The sequence below is a fragment of the Dermacentor andersoni genome, chromosome 4 (assembly GCF_023375885.2).
Source record: "Dermacentor andersoni chromosome 4, qqDerAnde1_hic_scaffold, whole genome shotgun sequence".
Classification (NCBI taxonomy): Eukaryota; Metazoa; Arthropoda; class Arachnida; order Ixodida; family Ixodidae; genus Dermacentor; species Dermacentor andersoni.
Genome location: NC_092817.1, coordinates 35,161,386 through 35,181,365, shown reverse-complemented (window position 1 = coordinate 35,181,365; position 19,980 = coordinate 35,161,386). Strand labels below are relative to the sequence as shown.

Here is a 19,980-nt window from a genome sequence, read left to right as displayed (position 1 = left end):
TTGCACTTCATGAACTAGTTTAGTGCAGTTCAATATGCCAGTTCTGTGCCCCTGCGAAACTGACGTCACCTCCTGCACGAGGCCTTATACGCCTCTACCGCAAGTGCACGGAATTAACTCGTTCTGCAAGTTCCACGTGAAACCAACAGCGACGCGTAGGCGACGTCATGTGTTGCACTGGTGAAACGGTTAGCTACATGTAAACCCTCCTGAATAAGTTCAGGCTTATCAAATGTAGCTTAAACGAAGCTCATATACAGGGTGCCCCAGCTAACTTTAGCCAGAGTTTAAAAATATGCCGATGCACTCTAAGACAACGCCACCAAATGCGTATTGTTGACTATTGTATGGAGTAAATCGCACTATTTCTTGTATTTTCCTTAATTGCATAATTAGTCAAGATTAATTAACCAACTTCTGAAGCAACGAAGTTAGGCAAAAGAAATTAAATTAGAAAGTTGTAGAGCACTTTGCAAAACGTCCGATTAAACAGTTTCTAACTTTCTATCCATTAGGTATTAGTGTTTTTCCGCTTATTGCAGATGCCCGCGAAATACCAAAAGAAAGGAAAACACCACGTAACATGCCCGATTGCGCGTCGCGATTGCAGCGCTCTCAAACGTTTCTCGTACAAACGAACATAGCATCTAACAGGGTGTACTGCCGCGTTACTCTCTCCCTACCATGGGGAAAAGAGGTGTTTTTTGTAGGTTATTGAAGTTTTTTTTTTTTTTCTGAACGAACCACTGCACTGAATATTTCGTGTAATACATACACAAAAATCAGAATGAATGCGCTTTTCACGCATTCAATTTTTATTAACGAGATATATGTCATAAAATATATATAAATTACCAGAATCAAGATTGTGGAACAACACTGAACAAAGCTTGTGAAGACACGTTTGTATCTATTAAAAAAAGTATGTAACAAAATTTATGACACAAGGAATGTATTGTCATCTAATAGGCATTATATCCGAAAAAGAAATGTTTCATTTAAGATATATTCCACTAGAAAAAAAATTATCTGCAAGCATTACACTTGGGAGTGCCGTTCTGCGGCCGCCGATGTTTCGGGTTGGTTTGCGTCGTCGTCGCTCTCAGAATCTAAGTCCGACGAGAAGGCAGCATCCTCGCACTCGCTGCTACTTGATCCGTCGATAAAATGAGCCGCAGACGCAGCGGAATTACGAAATCTGCGATATTTCGAAGCGCGCGCACCGCTTCCGGAGGCAGCCATTTTTGCTTCCTACTACTGGGAGCGTTTTCAAAAATTACCGCCCCTTGGGGAAAAAAATTGAACGGCTTAGAAAAATAACATATAATTCTCCTCCTCCACGTCCGATGGCGAAGTAGGTGCATGAGCGGTGCGAAAGGTCTCGAAAGCGGCGTTTCAAACCATCGTTAGCGGGCTAACGATGCACAATGGGCGTGGTACGGAAAGAGTTAAAAGGAGACAGGGCAGTGAAGCAGGCGTTGGCTCTGCGATTTACGCAACCGATGAGCTTCCCTCGCGGCGGTTCACGATGGCGATAAGCATGCGCAGCGGCAGCACACCCGGCTAAATGCTATGTTCGTCGGTACGCGGAACGTTTGGCAGTGCTGCAATCACGGCGCGCAAGCGGACATGTCACGCGGTATTTTTCTTTTTTTTTGTATTTCGCGGGCGTCTGCAATAAGCGGGAAGACACTAATACCTAATAGATAGAAAGGTAGAACTGTTTAATCGGACGTTTTGCTAAGCACTCTACAACTTTATAATTAGAATTTTTTGCCCAACTGCATTGCTTCTCAAGTTGGTTCAATAATCTTGACTAATTATGCAATTAAGAATAAAAAACATAGTGCGGCTTACTCCATACAATAGTCAGCAGCATGCATTTGGTCGGGTCGTCACAAAGTACATCGGAACATTTTTAAACTCTGGCTAAAGTTAGCTGGGACACCCTGTCCATAAAGGAGATTTGCATCGAGAGTTCTTAGCATCTGTAGCTGATCTCCTAACTTTGTCATCTACTTTACTCTTTTTTTTAGGATGAGCCCCTCTATGCCACTGTGAAACGAACGCCACGGCCGCCAAGGTCTGACGGTCACATATACCAGTGTCCAGGTGAGGAATTCAATGTAGACAAACACACGCTCGTAAAACATCCGCAACAGAAGAAAATGCACCCCAAAACCTCCTTATAAGGTATCTTATTATACGGGATTCTACATAAAGACCTGCATGATTACACTTGAAATGTATTATTGAGGCTATTTCGTTATTGATCAATGATCACCTGCCGGACAAATGAAGCATATACAGTGCAAAAAAGCGGGCATGTCCTGTGCTACCGGAGCTTAACGGAGAGACGAGAACTTGGAGTCGGATTCCTGATTAATAAGAATATAGCTGGTAACATAAAGGAATTTTACAGCATTAACAAGAGGGTGGCAGGTCTTGTTGCGAAACTTAATAGGAGGTACAAATTGAAGGTCATACAGGTCTACGCCCCTACACCCAGTCATGATGACCAGGAAGTCGAAAGCTTCTATGAAGACATGGAATCGGCGATGGGTAAAGTCAGAACAAGATACACTATACTGATGGGCGACTTCAATGCCAAGGTAGGCAAGAAGCAGGCTGGAGACAAGTCAGTGGGGGAATATGGAATAGGCACTAGGAATAGCAGGGGAGAGTTATTAGTAGACTTTGCAGAACAAAATAATATGCGGATAATGAATACTTTCTTCCGCACGCGGGATAGCCGAAAGTGGACGTGGAAGAGCCCGAATGACGAAACTGGAAATGAAATGGACTTTATACTCTGCGCTAACCCTGGCATCATACAAGATGTAGACGTGCTCGGCAAGGTGCGCTGCAGTGACCATAGGATAGTAAGAACTCGAATTAGCCTAGACTTGAGGAGAGAACGGAAGAAACTGGTACATAAGAAGCCGATCAATGAGTTAGCGGTAAGAGGGAAAATAGAGGATTTCCGGATCAAGCTACAGAACAGGTATTCGGCTTTAACTCAGGAAGAGGACCTTAGTGTTGAAACAATGAACGACAATCTTATGGGCATCATTAAGGAGTGTGTAATAGAAGTCGGTGGTAATTCCGTTAGACAGGACACCAGTAAGCTATCCCAGGAGACGAAAGATCTGATCAAGAAACGACAATGTATGAAAGCCTCTAACCCTACAGCTAGAATAGAACTGGCAGAACTTTCGAAGTTAATCAACAAGCGTAAGACAGCTGACATAAGGAAGTATAATAAGGATAGAATTGAACATGCTCTAAGGAATGGAGGAAGCCGAAAAGCAGTGAAGAAGAAACTACGAATTGGCAAGAATCAGATGTATGCATTAAGAGACAAAGCCGGCAATGTCATTACTAATATGGATGAGATAGTTCAAGTGGCTGAGGAGTGCTATAGAGATTTATACAGTACCAGTGGCACCCACGACGATAATGGAAGAGAGAATAGTCTAGAGGAATTTGAAATCCCACAAGTAACGCCGGAAGAAGTAAAGAAAGCCTTGGGAGCTATGCAAAGGGTTAAGGCAGCTGGGGAGGATCAGGTAACAGCAGATTTGTTGAAGGATGGTGGGCAGATTGTTCTAGAAAAACTGGCCACCCTGTACACGCAATGCCTCATGACCTCCAGCGTACCAGAATCTTGGAAGAACGCTAACATAATCCTAATCCATGGGAAAGGCGACGCCAAAGACTTGAAAAATTATAGACCAATCAGCTTACTGTCCGTTGCCTACAAAGTATTTACTAAGGTAATCGCAAATAGAATTAGGAACACCTTAGACTTCTGTCAACCAAAGGACCTGGCAGGATTCCGTAAAGGCTACTCAACAATAGACCATATTCAGACTATCAATCAGGTGATAGAGAAATGTGCAGAATATAACCAACCCTTATTTATAGCTTTCATTACGATTACGAGAAAGCGTTTGACTCAGTCGAAACCTCAGCAGTCATGGAGGCATTACGAAATCAGGGTGTAGACGAGCCGTATGTAAGAATACTGAAAAATATCTATAGCGGCTCCACAGCCACCGTCATCCTCCATAAAGAAAGCAACAAAATCCCAATAAAGAAAGGCGTCAGGCCCAGGGAGATATGATCTCTCCAATGCTATTCACAGCGTGTTTACCGGAGGTAGTCAGAGACCTGGATTGGGAAGAATTCGGGATAAGAGTTAATGGAGTAACTTGAGATTCGCTGATGATATTGCCTTGCTTAGTAACTCAGGGGACCAATTGCAATGCATGCTCACTGACCTGGAGAGGCAAAGCAGAAGGTTGGGTCTAAAAATTAATCTGCAGAAAACTAAAGTAATGTTCAACAGTCTCGGACGAGAACAGCAGTTTACGATAGGTAGCGAGGCACTGGAAGTGGTAAGGGAATACATCTACTTAGGGCAGGTAGTGACCGCGTATCCGGATCATTAGACTGAAATAATCAGAAGAATGGGCTGGGATGCGTTTGGCAGGCATTCTCAGATCATGAACAGCAGATTGCCATTATCTCTCAAGAGAAAAGTGTATAACAGCTGTGTCTTACTAGTACTCATGTACGGGGCAGAAACCTGGAGGCTCACGAAAAGGGTTCTACTTAAATTGAGGATGACACAACGTGCTATGGAAAGAAGAATGATGGGTGTAACGTTAAGGGATAAGAAAAGAGCAGATTGGGTGAGGGAACAAACGCGAGTTAATGACATTTTAGTTGAAATCAAGAAAAAGAAATGGGCATGGACAGGACATGTTATAAGGAGGGAAGATATCCGATGGTGATTAAGGGTTACGGACTGGATTCCAAGGGAAGAGAAGCGTAGCCGGGGGCGGAAGAAAGTTAGATGGGCGGATGAGATTAAGAAGTTTGCAGGAACGACATGGCCACAATTAGTACATGATCGGGGTAGTTGGAGAAGTATGGGAGTTGCCTTTGCCCTGCAGTGGGCGTAACGAGGCTGATCATCATCATCATCATCATCATCATCAGCCTCCCATTGTTCAACTTCCTGTAAATTAGGCAATGCAACTTTGGTGGCCACTCCGTATATGTTCATGTGGACCCATTGGTTACGGAGGTTATCGAGCCATATGCCTTTATTTTTATAGGAAGAATAGACCGCATTCTTATTACTTTAAGTTGGTTCCCTGCTAACTATTTCTTGATGCCTGAACCCCTCCCTCTTTTTATGTCCGCAGCGCTAGCAAGAAATGGAAGGCCGGCGGCGAGGGTCACCTGAAACAAGTCTAGTCTTTCATAAGGTGCAGGAAACAAATTCTCAGGTGCAGGCTGGACACTGTGCCGTGCTTTCACGAAAAAAAAACTAACTGAAACGTGGACGTGATCACTTCATACTAGTATGCGCATTTGTGGTGACAACCTGCAACACAAGTGCGAAAAAGACTTTGAAGTAACATCGGTTGATTCAACGAAGAAGCGTGTACAGAGCAGCCGCTGGCATACTGGGGACCTACGCTTCAATCATCTACGAGCAGCGTGCTGGCCACGGCACTTTCAAAGTATGCTGGTGCGGTTTGTAGATACAGACATGTGGACACTGTGTATGTGGCCTCTTTGAAGACGTGCTGTCAACGATCGAGAACCACGAAGGCGCCTTTGATCGCGCTACCTTGTACAAAAGCTGGACCGAAGTATGCGTGTGTATGCGTGTGTGTGACGGGACAATGCACCGTTCGAGAAAGTGTGCGACAATGTAGACAGACATGAGTTGACAATGTGACGCATCACCTTCGTTCCCATTTTCTTTCTTTCTTTTTTTTCTCTCATTTTGTCCAGAGGAGCTTGTCGGCTTGGCGCATTTTACCTCTAAGCACATACCACTGTGACAACTCTCAGCTGCCATGTGTCTTGAATTGAAGCTCCTTGCTTAAGCGACGTTGCAAGCTTTATTGCAGGCAAACATAACAGTGGCTGTGACCATACACTCTTTGGGCCAATCAGAGAGGAGTCAATCGGAATTGATGAGCCAATCGGAGCAAGCAATCGAGATGGCTAATTTGACAAGTGTCCGAATTTGTCATAGCTCAGATTACCGCAGCTGTTCCGATCTTGGCGGCCCTAACAGCCAAATTGCGAATTGAAGTCTGTGATGAACGACCTGTATGGGCGTTACACTTTTAAGGGTGTAATTATGTTCCACAACAATGATCAGAATCATAACCGTGGTGTCTTTTATGTGTCATGGCTACTTCCCTGTCAGAAATGCTTGACATCGTTCTTGACAGCAATTTACCGGAGATACACAGCACCGAAGAAATAAATGGCCACAGGGTCATTAGTGTTGTAAAACAAGATTGCACCCTGAAGGGCACAATATTTTAAAATAACCCATAGCAGAGACAGTTGACAAAAAAAAGCATCTCCATCCTCCAAGGATGCGTGGAGGAGCCATATAGATTACGGCAACGTTAGCTACGCAGGACATGGTGCGATTACACGTAAATCACCAAGTGCTTTGCACAGCTCTTCCACTATTAGAATGTGCCTGGCAAGTGGCAGCATGAGACAATTATAACAAAGAAATTCTAGACGACGCGGAAACACTGCCCGACTGTGTGGAAAACGTGAGTATAATACCTTAGGTTATTATGTACAGTGTCATCTACTATTGCGAGTAATACTGTCTATTAGTATTCGGGCGCTCATAGCAGCTAATTTACAACAAAGTCCTCCAGGGTGATACTTCTATGTTTGATATCTGTGTGAGCATAACATTGGCAGGTTTTTCATCATGTAGTAAATTGAGGGTAAATTACTGAGACTGAATATTAATGAGGTGCTTTTCCTAACAGTGGGGGACGCTGTCCATACTGTATATGTTGTCCAAGGTGTGTTCATGATCACGCATTTGCTTGAGTAAATCAAACATTTGTGCATTAGTATGTGAAATAGCATGTGGCAGAAAAGAATGGAACAGGCATAACACTAATTTTAGTAGTTAACTTGCTCCATTTATGAATATAACATTGTGCATATTTGTCCTGTTACGCAAGCTGGCAAAATTGTACATGACGTCAAGAATACAAACAACGCACAAAAGTGTGCAGGAGGTCAACCTGGGACCATCAGGTTAGTTGCTGAGTGCAAGAAGATTTTGGTGCAAGCAGCTGAAATAAACCAGAGTAACCCAAAGTAAAAAAAAAGTGTTAAGCAGGGATAAAGTGCCTCAGAAAGGCTGGCCAACGTTTTGATAGGAGAACCTACCTTCGTCAAAGGACCTATCTTCACCTTTGACGAAGATAGGTCCTCCTATCTAAACGTTGGCCAGCCTTTCTGAGGCACCTTATCCCTGTTTATAACCTTTATATCACAGTGTGCTATTCCATCTGTCAACCCCTTTCCTGATTTTGAAAAAAAAAAAAAGGTAATTGTCGTTGAGTGAGCCGAAATTAAATGCGAAACCATGCACAAAGTTAAAAAAAGTGGAAACAAACTTGCATCCTAATTTTACATGTTTTCAGACTAATAAATTTGTCACAATATAAATGCTAGAGCTTTGATAAGCATTTACTACAAGAAAATATGAGCATGTCAGACTATACAAAAAGATCTGAGGTTGTTGCATACATACATTGCACTGGAAATTGTGCACTGTTCACCAAGATTCTTCATAAAAGCCAGCTGCAGACAAAGCGTAAATTCGGAAAAGCAAAGAGCTTTCCAAGTTGTTTGACAGAATATTTCCATTTTTCAAATCGGTTATCTACTTACAAATACGAACATGAGCCTAACTGACTCACACCAACAAGTGCAGGGTATACATTGTGCTAATATCAGTGAACAGCTCTAGACCATTTCTTCCAAGCTGTTATCGTAGCATTCAGGTACTACTCAACCACCAGGTGCAAGCAACACGGTGCCAGTTGTGTTCAACATTATGTGACTGTTGTGGATGAATAAAAAAAAATTGATCATCTGTCAGCCACTTCACACTGCAGCGATCTCGTGCTTTGCCATGGGGCGAATTAAATTCTGGGATCTCGTGTGCCAAAGCCACGATCTGATTATGAAGCACACCGTAGCTGAGGACTCCGCATCATTATTATATTTTGACCGCCTGGGTTTATTTGACATGCGAACCCAATGCACTGGTAAGCGAGCATCCTTACATTCCGCCCCCATCGGAATGTGACCGCTGTGACCGGCTACTCAGCTGATGTTGATGAATTCCACTGACGCTTACAGCACTGCATGCTTCTCTGACGACTGCCTCAGGCGATCAAAATTGGGCGATTCAAGACAAATTTAGATTTGCTGCCCAAGCGTCATAACAGCAACAGACATAAGAATAAATAGCCTGCACCATAACGAACAAAATATTAAAATTAGCTTTAATTGATTGACTTTAGGGAGCAGATTGCAGTCTGCAGAAACCCTGTCTCGCACTATTTTCGATAGATATGTAATCAAACTTTGCACCAAAATGCACTGCTGTTCCAACTGTTCCTGTGCTGTGGAAATAGGCAATACAGAAAAATGTTAACTGGGACGCCAGTGCATTTCATGACGTTTGCTCTTTCCGAAATATACTAGGCATGACGCGTCCAGCAAAAAAATCGCGCTTCGAGTAGAGGCAGACTTCGACTGTGCAATCACAACATGCTCCCTAATGTCACTATATTAGGTTACTTAGCAAAACGCTGTTAATAATCGTAGTGGTGATTAAGGGCAAAGTTCAGATTCCATTGCTGTTATATGGAGCCGGGCTAGCAAGAATAGTCATTTAATCTTAGATCCCCTGTTTTTAATAGTTTGAGACAGTTGCCACAGGAACGCACTGCAATTTTTTAGAGCTCAGCTCTAAAACCATTCCTGCGGCAAGCAAAGTTGTCCTACGGCAACGAGTACAGCGAAAGATCAGAGTGAACGCGGAGCGCAGCAGCGGATATGGAAAAAAAAAAAAAAAAACGGCGAGGGAGAATAGGTACAAATAGCAAAAGAGAAGGGTGCAATGAAACCGTGAGGCGGAAAGCGGAGGAGGGTATGGCGAAAGCATGAGAAGCGCAGTGCTGCGCAAGATTTCCGATGACAGCTACGAGATGGCGCCAGAGGAGCGTGCCATCTAAAGCCCCTAAATGATCTAAAAGTAACGACATCTCCTCTCTCCTCCTCCTGTGCCGGCGCTCCTTTTCTCAACTCCTCCCGGGCACCGACGGTGGCGGCACCTCGGCCGGGTACAGCTAGCAGACGCTCCCAACGTTCGCCCCTTTGGCACGCAGTGCACTGCGCGCCTGGAGGATTTGGTTGTTGCGTTTGTGACAGGAGAGGTTCATAAATGAGTTACTCCAATAACTGCCGGTATCCACGTTGCATTGCTTTAGCGAAGCTCCTTCCACTGCAATCCCTTCGATTGCAGTGTCAACGGTGGAGGTGGCGTGTTCAAGCGAGCTAACGGAGTGCTTTTTATTTTTTTCTCGAACGGTGTCTTTCGATCAGCTCCATTTGAACTTCAACGCCGCCAAGAGAAATTGAAACAACATACGCTTTGTATGTGGATATTTACCTTTAACTTTTTAAAACACAGGCGTGGGGTCTAGGCTTTATAAGAACCGATGGTGGTGTACTACTTCCATAATCTGTCAAAGGCGCATTTACTCGTACTACAAAAAGGCTTGGCAATGCATCGGGCCTTAATTTCTTGATGCCGTAATTCCTAAGGATTTGGCTTCCAAATTGATCTTCGGTGAACTTATCCTAAGATGAATAAGCTAAGATTTGGAATGGCAAAACTTCTTCTACTGTTCGTGGCACATCTCTCCGAGTGTGGCTTATTAAACGAAAGCCTTAGATCTGTTTCAAGGTCGCGTTGTGAGGTATAGAAAATGTCACGTGACCCAAGGAAGGCCGGAAGCGAACCAAAACCTGTCCAGCCGTGTATAAGAGATGGTTACTGATCAGCAAAGTTAATTAATGATTGATTAGTGATCGTACTAAGATGGATTAGGGTTATTAAGGAGGATTAAGGTGTATCAAGCAGAATATGGAGGATTAAGGAGGATTAAGGTCAATGAAAGAGGATGGTGGGTTAGGATGAAATACGTTGCAGTGCTAACCATTATTGCCTCCAGAATACTCTCTATATTACAACATCATGACCACAAGTATGATTGATTGCTCAACCTTCGCAATCAAAACGCATTGATGCAATGATTTCGGCTCGTGGTAAATCAATAGAAAAAGTTTCCCCACAGAACAAAACCTCAGAAAGGTGGTTTTAAAACATTCGCTGTTAAAGCGAAGATTCCCGGCCTCTGCCTAGATGTCGATATCAAGAGCAAGCGTGCGCAATCATGTGAACACCCCCTGCACATTGCCTATATCTGTGAGAAATGATAATCGTCGCCCACTCATGCGTGCATGGAAGTGCAGTTTAAAGCAAATTCCAAAAATCCAAGGTGTCCCAAGGTATCGCCTGAGGTGCGAATGCGAACGTGCGGCGGCGGCAGGGTTCAAAGAGTGACGGTACTTTCAAATTATCAAGGGACTTTAGCACTGTCTAAGTGCCATCGTCTGTTCACAGATCGCATGCGGTGAGCACGTCGCACCATGCCATATATGCGCTGCATGAACAATGCACTGCATGAGCAGTGGTCTGTATTACGCGGCTGCTGTGAATCATGCCCACGCGCCACCACGTATACGACGGAGCTCAAATTTCACAATAGGGAGTATCGCAATCGTTGGCGATTTTTTGTTTCTATGTCCTACAACAATGCATGTGGAGTTAAAGAGAGCATCCACAAGGATTGAGTGCCAAAACTACGATCCGATCATGAGGCCCGCCATAATAGGGGCCTTGAGTTCGACCATCTGAAGTTCATTAACAAGCACCTAAATCTAAGAATACGAGCATTTTTTGCATTTCTTCCCCATCAAAATGTGGCTGCCACGTCTTAGGCTAAAGATAACAATTCTGGTGTTCTACGTGCCAACATGAACCCATTTATAGGTACGCCACATTAATTCTGTACCAGCTTGTGTTCGTTAACGTGCACGCAATGCACAGGACATGAGCATTTTTGTATTCCGCCCCTTCGGAACGCAGACACCATGGCTGGAATCAAACCTGAGACTTCAGCAGTGCAACGTCATAGCCACTAGGCTACCGCACCACGGCAGGTGCAGCCTAGATTATGTGTCAGTGCGTGTATTTGCGTACTAATGCAACACCCTCTACCCTACAGTAATCTATTATGCATACCTGTAAAAGTTGGCGCTGCCAGGTCTAAGGCATGGACAGGAATGATTTCCTGGTGCTCCTGAGCAACAGCATCCTCGGAAAGCTATAAAGAGACAGCCCCCATCGCCAGCCTTTGCTCCTCGCACGGGCAGTTTGTCGAGCTGACCACTGATCACGTAGCAGTCAGCTACACGATTTAATTGTTTTTTGTTTGTTTAAGTCGCCTCGCCTCTGCCTGGACCCTCTCTGCCAATCGACATGGTCAGAATAGTGGGTCAATGCTACCCGAGAGACTTGAGAGCCCCTTTGCAACAAGCGCTAGCGTACGTAGGAGTTGCAAGTGTGGCAGATAAGTCAGCAGGGAAATTAAACCTTTCTAGCCCTATAATTCAAATAATGGACGTGCCAACATTGGATGCGCCTTAACTTTGTCTTTCCATCTTCAAACAACTTCGGGACCTAAATTTATAATTTTCAACAAATATTGCAACGTAAACACAACAATTTGCAATGCTTATGCACGTGAACACTGTGGGGATGCGCGACTCTCACGCGCCCCCTGATATGTTGTTTTCCCGCACAGCTCCAGTCTGCTGTAATCCGGCTTCGCTGCGTGCCTTTACGGCTGCGGTCGGTATGCTTGCAGGGTAGTACGAGAGATGGCGCGAGTGTTGCTCTGCTAACGTCACCTAACGGCGGGGTTACTTGGGCGCAAAAAGGATAAGACTTTTTGGCTCGGGTCCGGCAAGCGGCGTGGACGTTCCGCGCGTGCGCCGATCCACGCTTCTGCGAGACCATCTTGCGAGGCCTACACCGGAATGGACGAACACGATCGTTCGAACACGCCACCGTTCACATGACCATACCCGCGAACGACCAGGCGTTAGGGTCCAGCATGGGGGCGAACATATTCGCTCGCTACCCAGTGGCAGTGAGTCTGACTTCCGCGATTTGTCGCGTGCCCGTCGGCATGTTTTGTGGATAGCAACCCGGCTAGCAGGCATTGGTCTATGAAAGGTGCAATAAATTCCCCTGCGATTGTTTGCACTACTGTGTTGTCATTCCTTTGTCTCAAGAGCGCGGGTGGGAATCCCACAACACAGAGTTATTGCCTTGCTGTGTTTGCCGATTGCTTAAAAAATTTAGAAAGACAAAACACTATGTCTGAATACACAAGCACAAAGATTAGTCAAATCGATGTACTACTCTTTCATTCTCAAGGTAGCCAAGCCATCGTGGCACCAGAGTTTATTCTAGTAATTTTTGTAAGAAACTCAATGGTTTATGGGACACACTGAAATGAAAAAACTACATGCTATAAATATACGATTGCCATCTTCCAAAAAAGCGCGAAAAGGAAAAAAAAATGCGAATGAGCGCACAAGTGCGTGCATTTCTCGTTTATGATCTAACGTACCCACACGTCATGGCTACTGGAATGGGCGGTCACACGCGTACTTTAGGAAAATCTTAAACAGCAAACCAAGCTTACTGTGATTTGCATAATTGCCTACTGGGTGAGCAGTTGTGTTGAAGATGCCCATAAATGCTCACGTCAATATTGTACAGTCGAATAAATCTCTGCAATGTGTTCTTTAATCTTTTACAACATCAATATGCTTCTCTGACCTCAAATTATTGGCATTCGTAGTGTTTCAAGGCTGCATGCACTGACACTCCTTAATCAACAGCACCAGCACAATGACAAGAACATAGTGGTCAATGTCTATTTAATATTTCTATTGCAATACACATGGAAGCTTCAATGCAAAAGTGTAAGTATTTGCTATCTTATCAGAAAACAATTGCTTCAGAATGGACAATTTACAATTCTTTGTGGCAACATACTTTCTCTACATGTTGGAAGTGAGAGTACCCTATATAACCTGCTTTCTCAAAAATGTACTTGAATTACATAAAAGGTAATTGATTGGAGAAACAGGTAACTGAACAACCATCAATTCAACTGGTTAGAAAACATAATGAACCACCTTTAACACTTTACATAAAAGTCTGCTAGCCAATGCCAAGGTGTCTAATCATAAACCAGCAGGAAACCTCAAAATTATGCTTTTTATCACAAGAAGTCACAACCACAAGGTAAAGAGCGAAACAGTTATTTTATCTAGGCCATAATACACAAAGCAACAAGTGCAGCTTGTGACCCCTAACAGCTGCATCACAAGTTATCTTTAAAGGGACACCAAAGGCAAATGTTAAGTTAATGTGATAAATTAGTGCCCAAGAACGTCAATGTCAACCCAAACAGAGATTTGGTAATTGAGAAATTGAGGTAAATGCAGGATACAATTAGACTCCCCTTGGACATTCAAGTACTAGCCCGATTACGGAGACACTCCTCGTAATTCTGTCACTAGTGCTCACCACTTGTAATAAAAAGATCATTGTAAAGGATTGTAAGATTGAAGAAAACATTACTTGTACAGTTCTATTTGATTTTTAGAAAAAAGAACTCGACATTGACAATGATGCAGGTGGTCAAAAGGCTTCGTTTGCTACATTCTGCACCACCCTGCTTTTGTGTTTCTGTAGTTTCATTATTGCATGCTGCTGAGCTGGTTTTACTGGCTCATGAAACTCAAAGTGCAAGTAGTAGAGAATGCCACTTTCAAGTGATGTCACCGGATTTCCAAACAGTCCAAGCCACTTGACCAAGAGTAGATGCACCGGCGAATCCACACTATATCTTGGCTCAGTGTCTCCATGGCCGCACATCTGTTTTACACAGAAAACAGTACTGCCGTCTGTCGGGTGCCGTTTTACTCCCCGACGTCACTAAAGGGCGGTGATGGCATAAGTAACGTCAACACTCCCTGCCCCAAAGCATGGAGTGTGAATATTTTGAATTGTGCTAAAGGCATGCCGACTCTTTTGACACAATTTTCTCATAAACTAAGTCTTTTCTTGGTATGAAACAAGTGCTGCGAAGTTTCTGGAATGGTATTTTAACAGTCCACATCAACTTAGTATTTGCCTTTAGTATTCATTTAACACAAATTTTTGCAATGCTTGTACTGTTATACAATATACCAAGCACAATGCACTATTGAAGACATTAAGAGAACCTAAATCAACACAAACCTACAAAAAGAAGCAAACAGACAAGTAAGTAATGTGCCAAGCACATTACAATTCCCTAGTTCTATTTCTATACAACCAACACAACCTCGAAACAATGTTACACAACCAAAAAGAAGCGCTTGCAGAAAGCACTGCACAGTATTCTAGATCCTCTGCGTGGTTGGTGCCAAGGCAAGTATGCTACAAAGTACTTGTGCATAATTAAGCACAAGACTAACATGGCAGTCACATTTGTTTTAGACAGGCTTCCTATTCATACAAGCACTTCCAAGAAGTAAACGTCCTTGGTACTCGCACTGAAGTCTAACTATCATTTGCACAATATTTCACACGGCTACCCTCAACAGTTGCTTAAGAACAAATAATTATGTACATTTTTCACACGGTTAAAGCAGCTGCATGAGCAATCTATGATGCACACAAATCAACAGATAGCAACCGATGCAACAACACAACATAAAAAATTATGTCATTGATAAATAGGCATCGCAGAATAAAAAGTTTTGCAATGTAAATAGATAACAAAATTGTTCCAGTGCTAAGCATGACCGATTTGTATTCATAGTACATATGTGTATATATACATTTATCAAAAGCTTAAATCCAAAATAAAAAGATAGCAAAACATATTTCGGAGCAACAGCTCCATACCAAGTATAAAGCACAGTTTGCAGTCTATCAAAAAAAATTCTAGAAAGAAAACAATGTGAGATTCAGCAATAAGGCTGTGAGACACTGAAAAAGTACTAATAAAAATAGCACAAAAATACATCTGCAACAGAAATTATACACAACAAATAAGAAAGCACCTAACAAAATCTAGTTTTATGCTGGCCACACATCCAAGCTAGGCCATAAGAATTACTTTTGACTAATACATATAGTATATATAATAATTAAAACAGCTGGAGAGACTATAAGAAAGCAAAAGCAAATATGATTTACAATAGTTTTAGGCTAACAGGTAATCAGCGAGAAGACACAAATGCTGTCCTCAAGACGATAGCAGGTGGTCACCACTTTTGTGAACTGAAAAGACATGTGCGGTTCAAATACGAAACAAGAAATTATAACAACAATGTCCCTGACACCACAGAAACTTGCCAAGTCTAAGTGAAAATATTACAGCCAGAAAAATCCACAATTCTAAATCAAGAGTGCACTAGTGCAAATGTTTCTTCAGAGTATTCTTTTGAACTACAGTAAAACATGGCAGCACTATCAAGTCAACAATTCCCACTCCTCCACTAAACAATATTGTAATTCGGTCCGAGAGAGAGAAAGCCAAGCGCATGCTTATTCGTTTACCAAACGTACCTCCTAGACAGCTCTTAGTGGTTTAACAGGACGCCGCCTAGGCAGTTCCTAGGAGATGCTTCTTGCAGGTTTGACAGCCCATTTAGAATGAAATTCAAAATGCACCCAAGTTTCAGTACTTCAGAACTTTTCTTCCTTGAACTTGGAATAGTATCTATCTTTTTTAGGGTCAACCAGACTTTCTTTTGTTGCAGTTACGGAAATGTGCTGTATACACTCGAGTAGGGGCCGCACTTGTATAAGAGCTGCACGCCCAACTTGGCAGCACAAAATTTGCAATTTAACAAAGTCATCATTGCAGATCGTCCCCGATTCTGAGCATGTGGACTATGATATTTTTGGACATTGTTGTAGAGAGCTTTGAATTCACAGACGTGTCTGATAACACAGATGGCATGAGTGACGACTGCATCCATGAGTGTGCTGCCAAACAGAGCCCGAGCAGCGGCGACAGTGAGAGTCGCCAGTTCTAGATGGGCGCCTGGGGCATGACGCACATCCGTGAGCAAGCAATCTATAATGAAAACAAAAATGTTCACTCTTTTGGTTCACAGGGACCATGTGGATTTATGCACGGCCAGAATAACTGGACTGTGATGGCCCAGCCCTGTGTTACAGTTGCACCACGTTAAGAACACTAAAAAAAGGTGTGACCCTTACACATGCACATACAGTATGCCATGTATGAGGTGCACTAGAGTTTGTTCGGGAAAGAAAGATAGTAAATGCAGAGTTTGTGCAAAAGACACAAATGCAAAAAGTAGGGCAGCAAGAAAAGATTGGCTGCAGGAACTTCTGACGTGTCATCTATGGGGTGGCTTGTGATGTCCTTCGTGCGCATTTCCTTGGCGGGAGACGCAGAGCTGGGGAAAAATAAAATATGTTTGCAGATGTAAGCAGCTCCTCCTAATGGCTTACACCAATCTGACAATGGTCAAAGCATCACGCTCCCCCCCCCCCCCAAGAAAAAAAAAGGAGAAAAGATTGCTTTTAATAAGATAAATGGCCATCAAAACAACTCCACCAAGTGTTCCTAAGCCTTCTCTACAACTTTCACCCTAAAACAAGTATTTGGAAATCTGTATGACTGAACTTAATAAGCACTTTGAAAAATAGTCTGAGTCACCTGCATGCTTATATTTAATTTCATACTGAGGTTATGCTGTGTGGCAATCCAAGGGAATTAAAAAAAAGTAAAGAAATACAACCGCAAGATGACTGCAAACAAGATGCCGTTGGTCTCATTCAGCAAGATGTACAGTCAATAAGACTTTTTGGACGCCAGATTTTTTTTTGGCGATGCACGATAATTCGGATGCCTTCGCTGCACTGCCACGTACCCCCCCCCCCCCCCCCCCCCCCCCACAGAGCTAATGTAAAAGGATGTCCGAAATTTTGGATGCTGAAACCCTTTTCTGTCAAATTTTCCACACTTTTTGCCATGACAACAGGTTCAAATCAGCAATAATCAAAGTCCCCACCACCGCCTTTTTGATTGTCTTGCAGTAACGAATTAGCACTCTCGCATGCCGATCTGCTAGAAGCTGTAGCCACAGCAGCACCGTTAGGCCTAGCTGTTTCTACATTCGCTACCAAGCTTTCAGCTGTTCGGTGCCATGTTTTTTTATTGAAAGAAGTTGCCACAGTCAGGACTGGCCAATGGCTTCGAAGCACAGAAAGTATGGCAAGGATCAAGCGCTGCACAATGTCGGTTCCCGAAAGTCAGCTTCGCCACAATATAGCGATATTAGGCGGGGAAGCATACAAAAGAAAATGTAGAATTAGGACATTACGGATATTACGAGACACACATGTATTCCTTAATTATACTTGCATGCAGCCGCCATCTCCTCTCACAGTACAAGTCCTGATACATCTAGCAAGTATACTGGCAGGCCTTCAGAGCTGTTTCAGACATGCCTGTGGTAATTTGAGCCCTTGGGGGCAGTAAAAGGCATGCATGCATTTTTTTTGGCCTGCCCGATTTTTCGGACGTTCTCGCTAGGGCATCCAAAAAATCAGATGTTGACGACACCACTTTTTCTTTTCTTAAATATTTGCTTAAACCCTGTATGCACTACACTGTTAAACAGGAACAAGTCCAAAACAGCCTACTCACAAGAATTCCTTATTGTGTAAAGTAGCAGTCATACATCCACTCTATCATTCAGGATGACTACTTTTCCAATGCCTATGATGATAAGGAAAAAAAAAGCAAACATGACAAAAATATTATTATTACATTTTACCAACAGTCGACAAACAAAAACTAAATTTACTGACTGGAAAGTCTTGTACAACACACACAAGCTTAGTGATAGATGACCGTGCACCTATAAGGTGTATATAGACGCAAGTTTAACTACCAACAATTGATGTAGGGATTTCAAGTGCAGTCATGATAAAAGTGTTGACGAGACAGGTTTCTAACATTCATGACAACTGTGGAGCTCAGCGTCACATAAACAAGCATAACTATCAGCCAGGAAGCTAGTCCATTGCATAGGATGTAATATATGGCACTGTTGATGAAGGAAAGTTCTTTTACTATACCAGAAGGCCAACCAAGAGAACAATCATTACCCAGACCATAGCATGAACCTACGAAAGAAACCCAAACAGGTTTTTCAGAAAGAAAGCTTTGCAGTTAAAAAAAAAACTGTCCTAGTCCGGGCACCAAAGTTGACCAGGTCAAAGAAAAGGACCGGGTTTTCTTTGCAGCTTTGTGCTATAGCTACACTTATTGCAATTCCAAAGAACTTACTTGCCATAGAAAAAAAAAAGAATTAAAGTTTAGTTAAAGTCATAGGTTGCAATTCAAAGGCTATGGTTCCACAGATACATAAATCTGCTGAGCTGAAAGAGTAGGCAGCTCATTGACTACACAAAGAATTTATACAAACTAAAGTTAAAAGCTTCCCTATCTGTACATCACCCTTTCCCTTGCAGCTACTCTGTGCATGGATCTCAGTAAGTTATGCTTGAGTCAAAGTCTTGAACCTAGATTTACCTATAGTAAAATATGCTGCCATGTGGTTGTAGTGGTACACATGCAGATGACAGGATCTCCAAAGCAAATTGTTAAGAAGGTGAACTTGTGCCTATTAATATGGAACTGCGCAACAATAAAATCACAAGTACCCTCATCCCATAATTCAGCATCAGAAAGTTATATTTAGCCCCAGTTAGCACCAGAGACAAGTTGTCCTCGTTCAAACGTTAGAGTCTTTACATACACACGGGTATACCTGCATCTTTGCATTAGCAAGTGCACAGGTGTAAAGTGTATCTATGAAAATCAGAAAACTGAAACTGACCTATCATGCTTCGTACGAACGGATCCGGGAAAATCTCGTCGTCCTAAAAATTAAGCAGAAATAATAAATACAAGCCACCAACTCAGCCCACAAAAGCCCAACATTTACTGTTGTAGCTGGAAAAGTATAACACAGGGGAAAAAAGAGAAAAAGAAAGGCCCTTGATTGACTGCTTGTAAATGCTGTCCTAATATAGAGACCGCAGGTAGTACATAATTCAATGACGCTACCCTCAATGATGCTCTTCTGGCATAATAATTATGGTTAAGACCCCTGCAAATAGCAACTAAGACACAAGTGAATTTTGGTACTAACATAGCAAAGCACCGAAGCACGGGAGAGGACCAAAGCAAACCAACAAATTATTTCATCACTGCAATGGCGCAGTAAACAGAGAACATATGAAAAGCAATGTAAAAAGAAATAGCTGTTACAGAAAACAAAACACGTATGACACAATAATGTGCAGAAATATCACATAACACACACTGTGGGCTAATTTTACCAATAACCATCATTAGAACTCATTAGAGCATCATTAGAATCCATGCACCTGATAGTTACAAATTATATGATACGACTTCATTCCTCCGAGTGTAAGCTCACATTGAGAAGCGCAAATTCAAAGAAAAAAATGATATTGCGGTCCTAGACAAGCTCCTAGTTCTATTTTGTCTCTCACACATCAAATTTGGACAAACCCAACTACTTAGCAAAACAAATGTTCTTCAAAAACAATCTTAAACTGCTCACAATCTGTACTATATTTTGGCAATGTTCTTGGGGTCATGACAGCCTAACTTGAAAGGCGAGAGTCGCTACCAGATGGCTAGTCACTCTTAACTGTGAAAGCTTGTGTGAGAGTGAACACTACTAAGTTAGCAGGTTGCATTCAAATTAGGCTTTGTTGATGAGACTGATACACAATGCCATAAATTCAGGCAAGGAACACACTCTTAGAAGCTGCCATTATAACAGCAAAACCTTGTTAAACCGTAACCGCCTGAACAGTAGTTTCGTTTTAAA

At 42.7% G+C, this 19,980-nt stretch overlaps 2 protein-coding genes across 5 annotated transcripts in view; one reads left to right on the top strand and one right to left on the bottom strand.

Moving 5' to 3' along the window:
* Positions 1 to 7,968, top strand: part of LOC126536905 (cell adhesion molecule Dscam1-like) — a 292,232-nt gene extending 284,264 nt beyond the window's left edge. For both annotated transcript variants that reach the window (XM_055073599.2, XM_050183952.3), the window contains exons 24-25: positions 2,037 to 2,112; positions 5,217 to 7,968. In XM_055073599.2, coding sequence (XP_054929574.1) covers positions 2,037 to 2,112; positions 5,217 to 5,257 — 117 coding nt within the window. In that variant the 3' untranslated portion in view covers positions 5,258 to 7,968. The remainder of the gene's footprint in view (positions 1 to 2,036; positions 2,113 to 5,216) is intronic.
* A 4,963-nt stretch (positions 7,969 to 12,931) lies between these two features.
* The window catches only part of Sulf1 (Extracellular sulfatase Sulf1), a 52,829-nt gene continuing 45,780 nt past the window's right edge, over positions 12,932 to 19,980 (bottom strand). For 2 of the 3 annotated variants that reach the window (XM_055073598.2, XM_050183955.3), the window contains 3 exons: positions 18,955 to 18,997; positions 17,757 to 17,828; positions 12,932 to 16,500 (listed from right to left, as the gene is read on the bottom strand). In XM_055073598.2, the coding sequence (XP_054929573.1) occupies positions 17,801 to 17,828; positions 18,955 to 18,997 (71 nt within the window). In that variant the 3' untranslated portion in view covers positions 12,932 to 16,500; positions 17,757 to 17,800. The remainder of the gene's footprint in view (positions 16,501 to 17,756; positions 17,829 to 18,954; positions 18,998 to 19,980) is intronic. The other variant, XM_072287782.1, reaches the window with a different exon arrangement.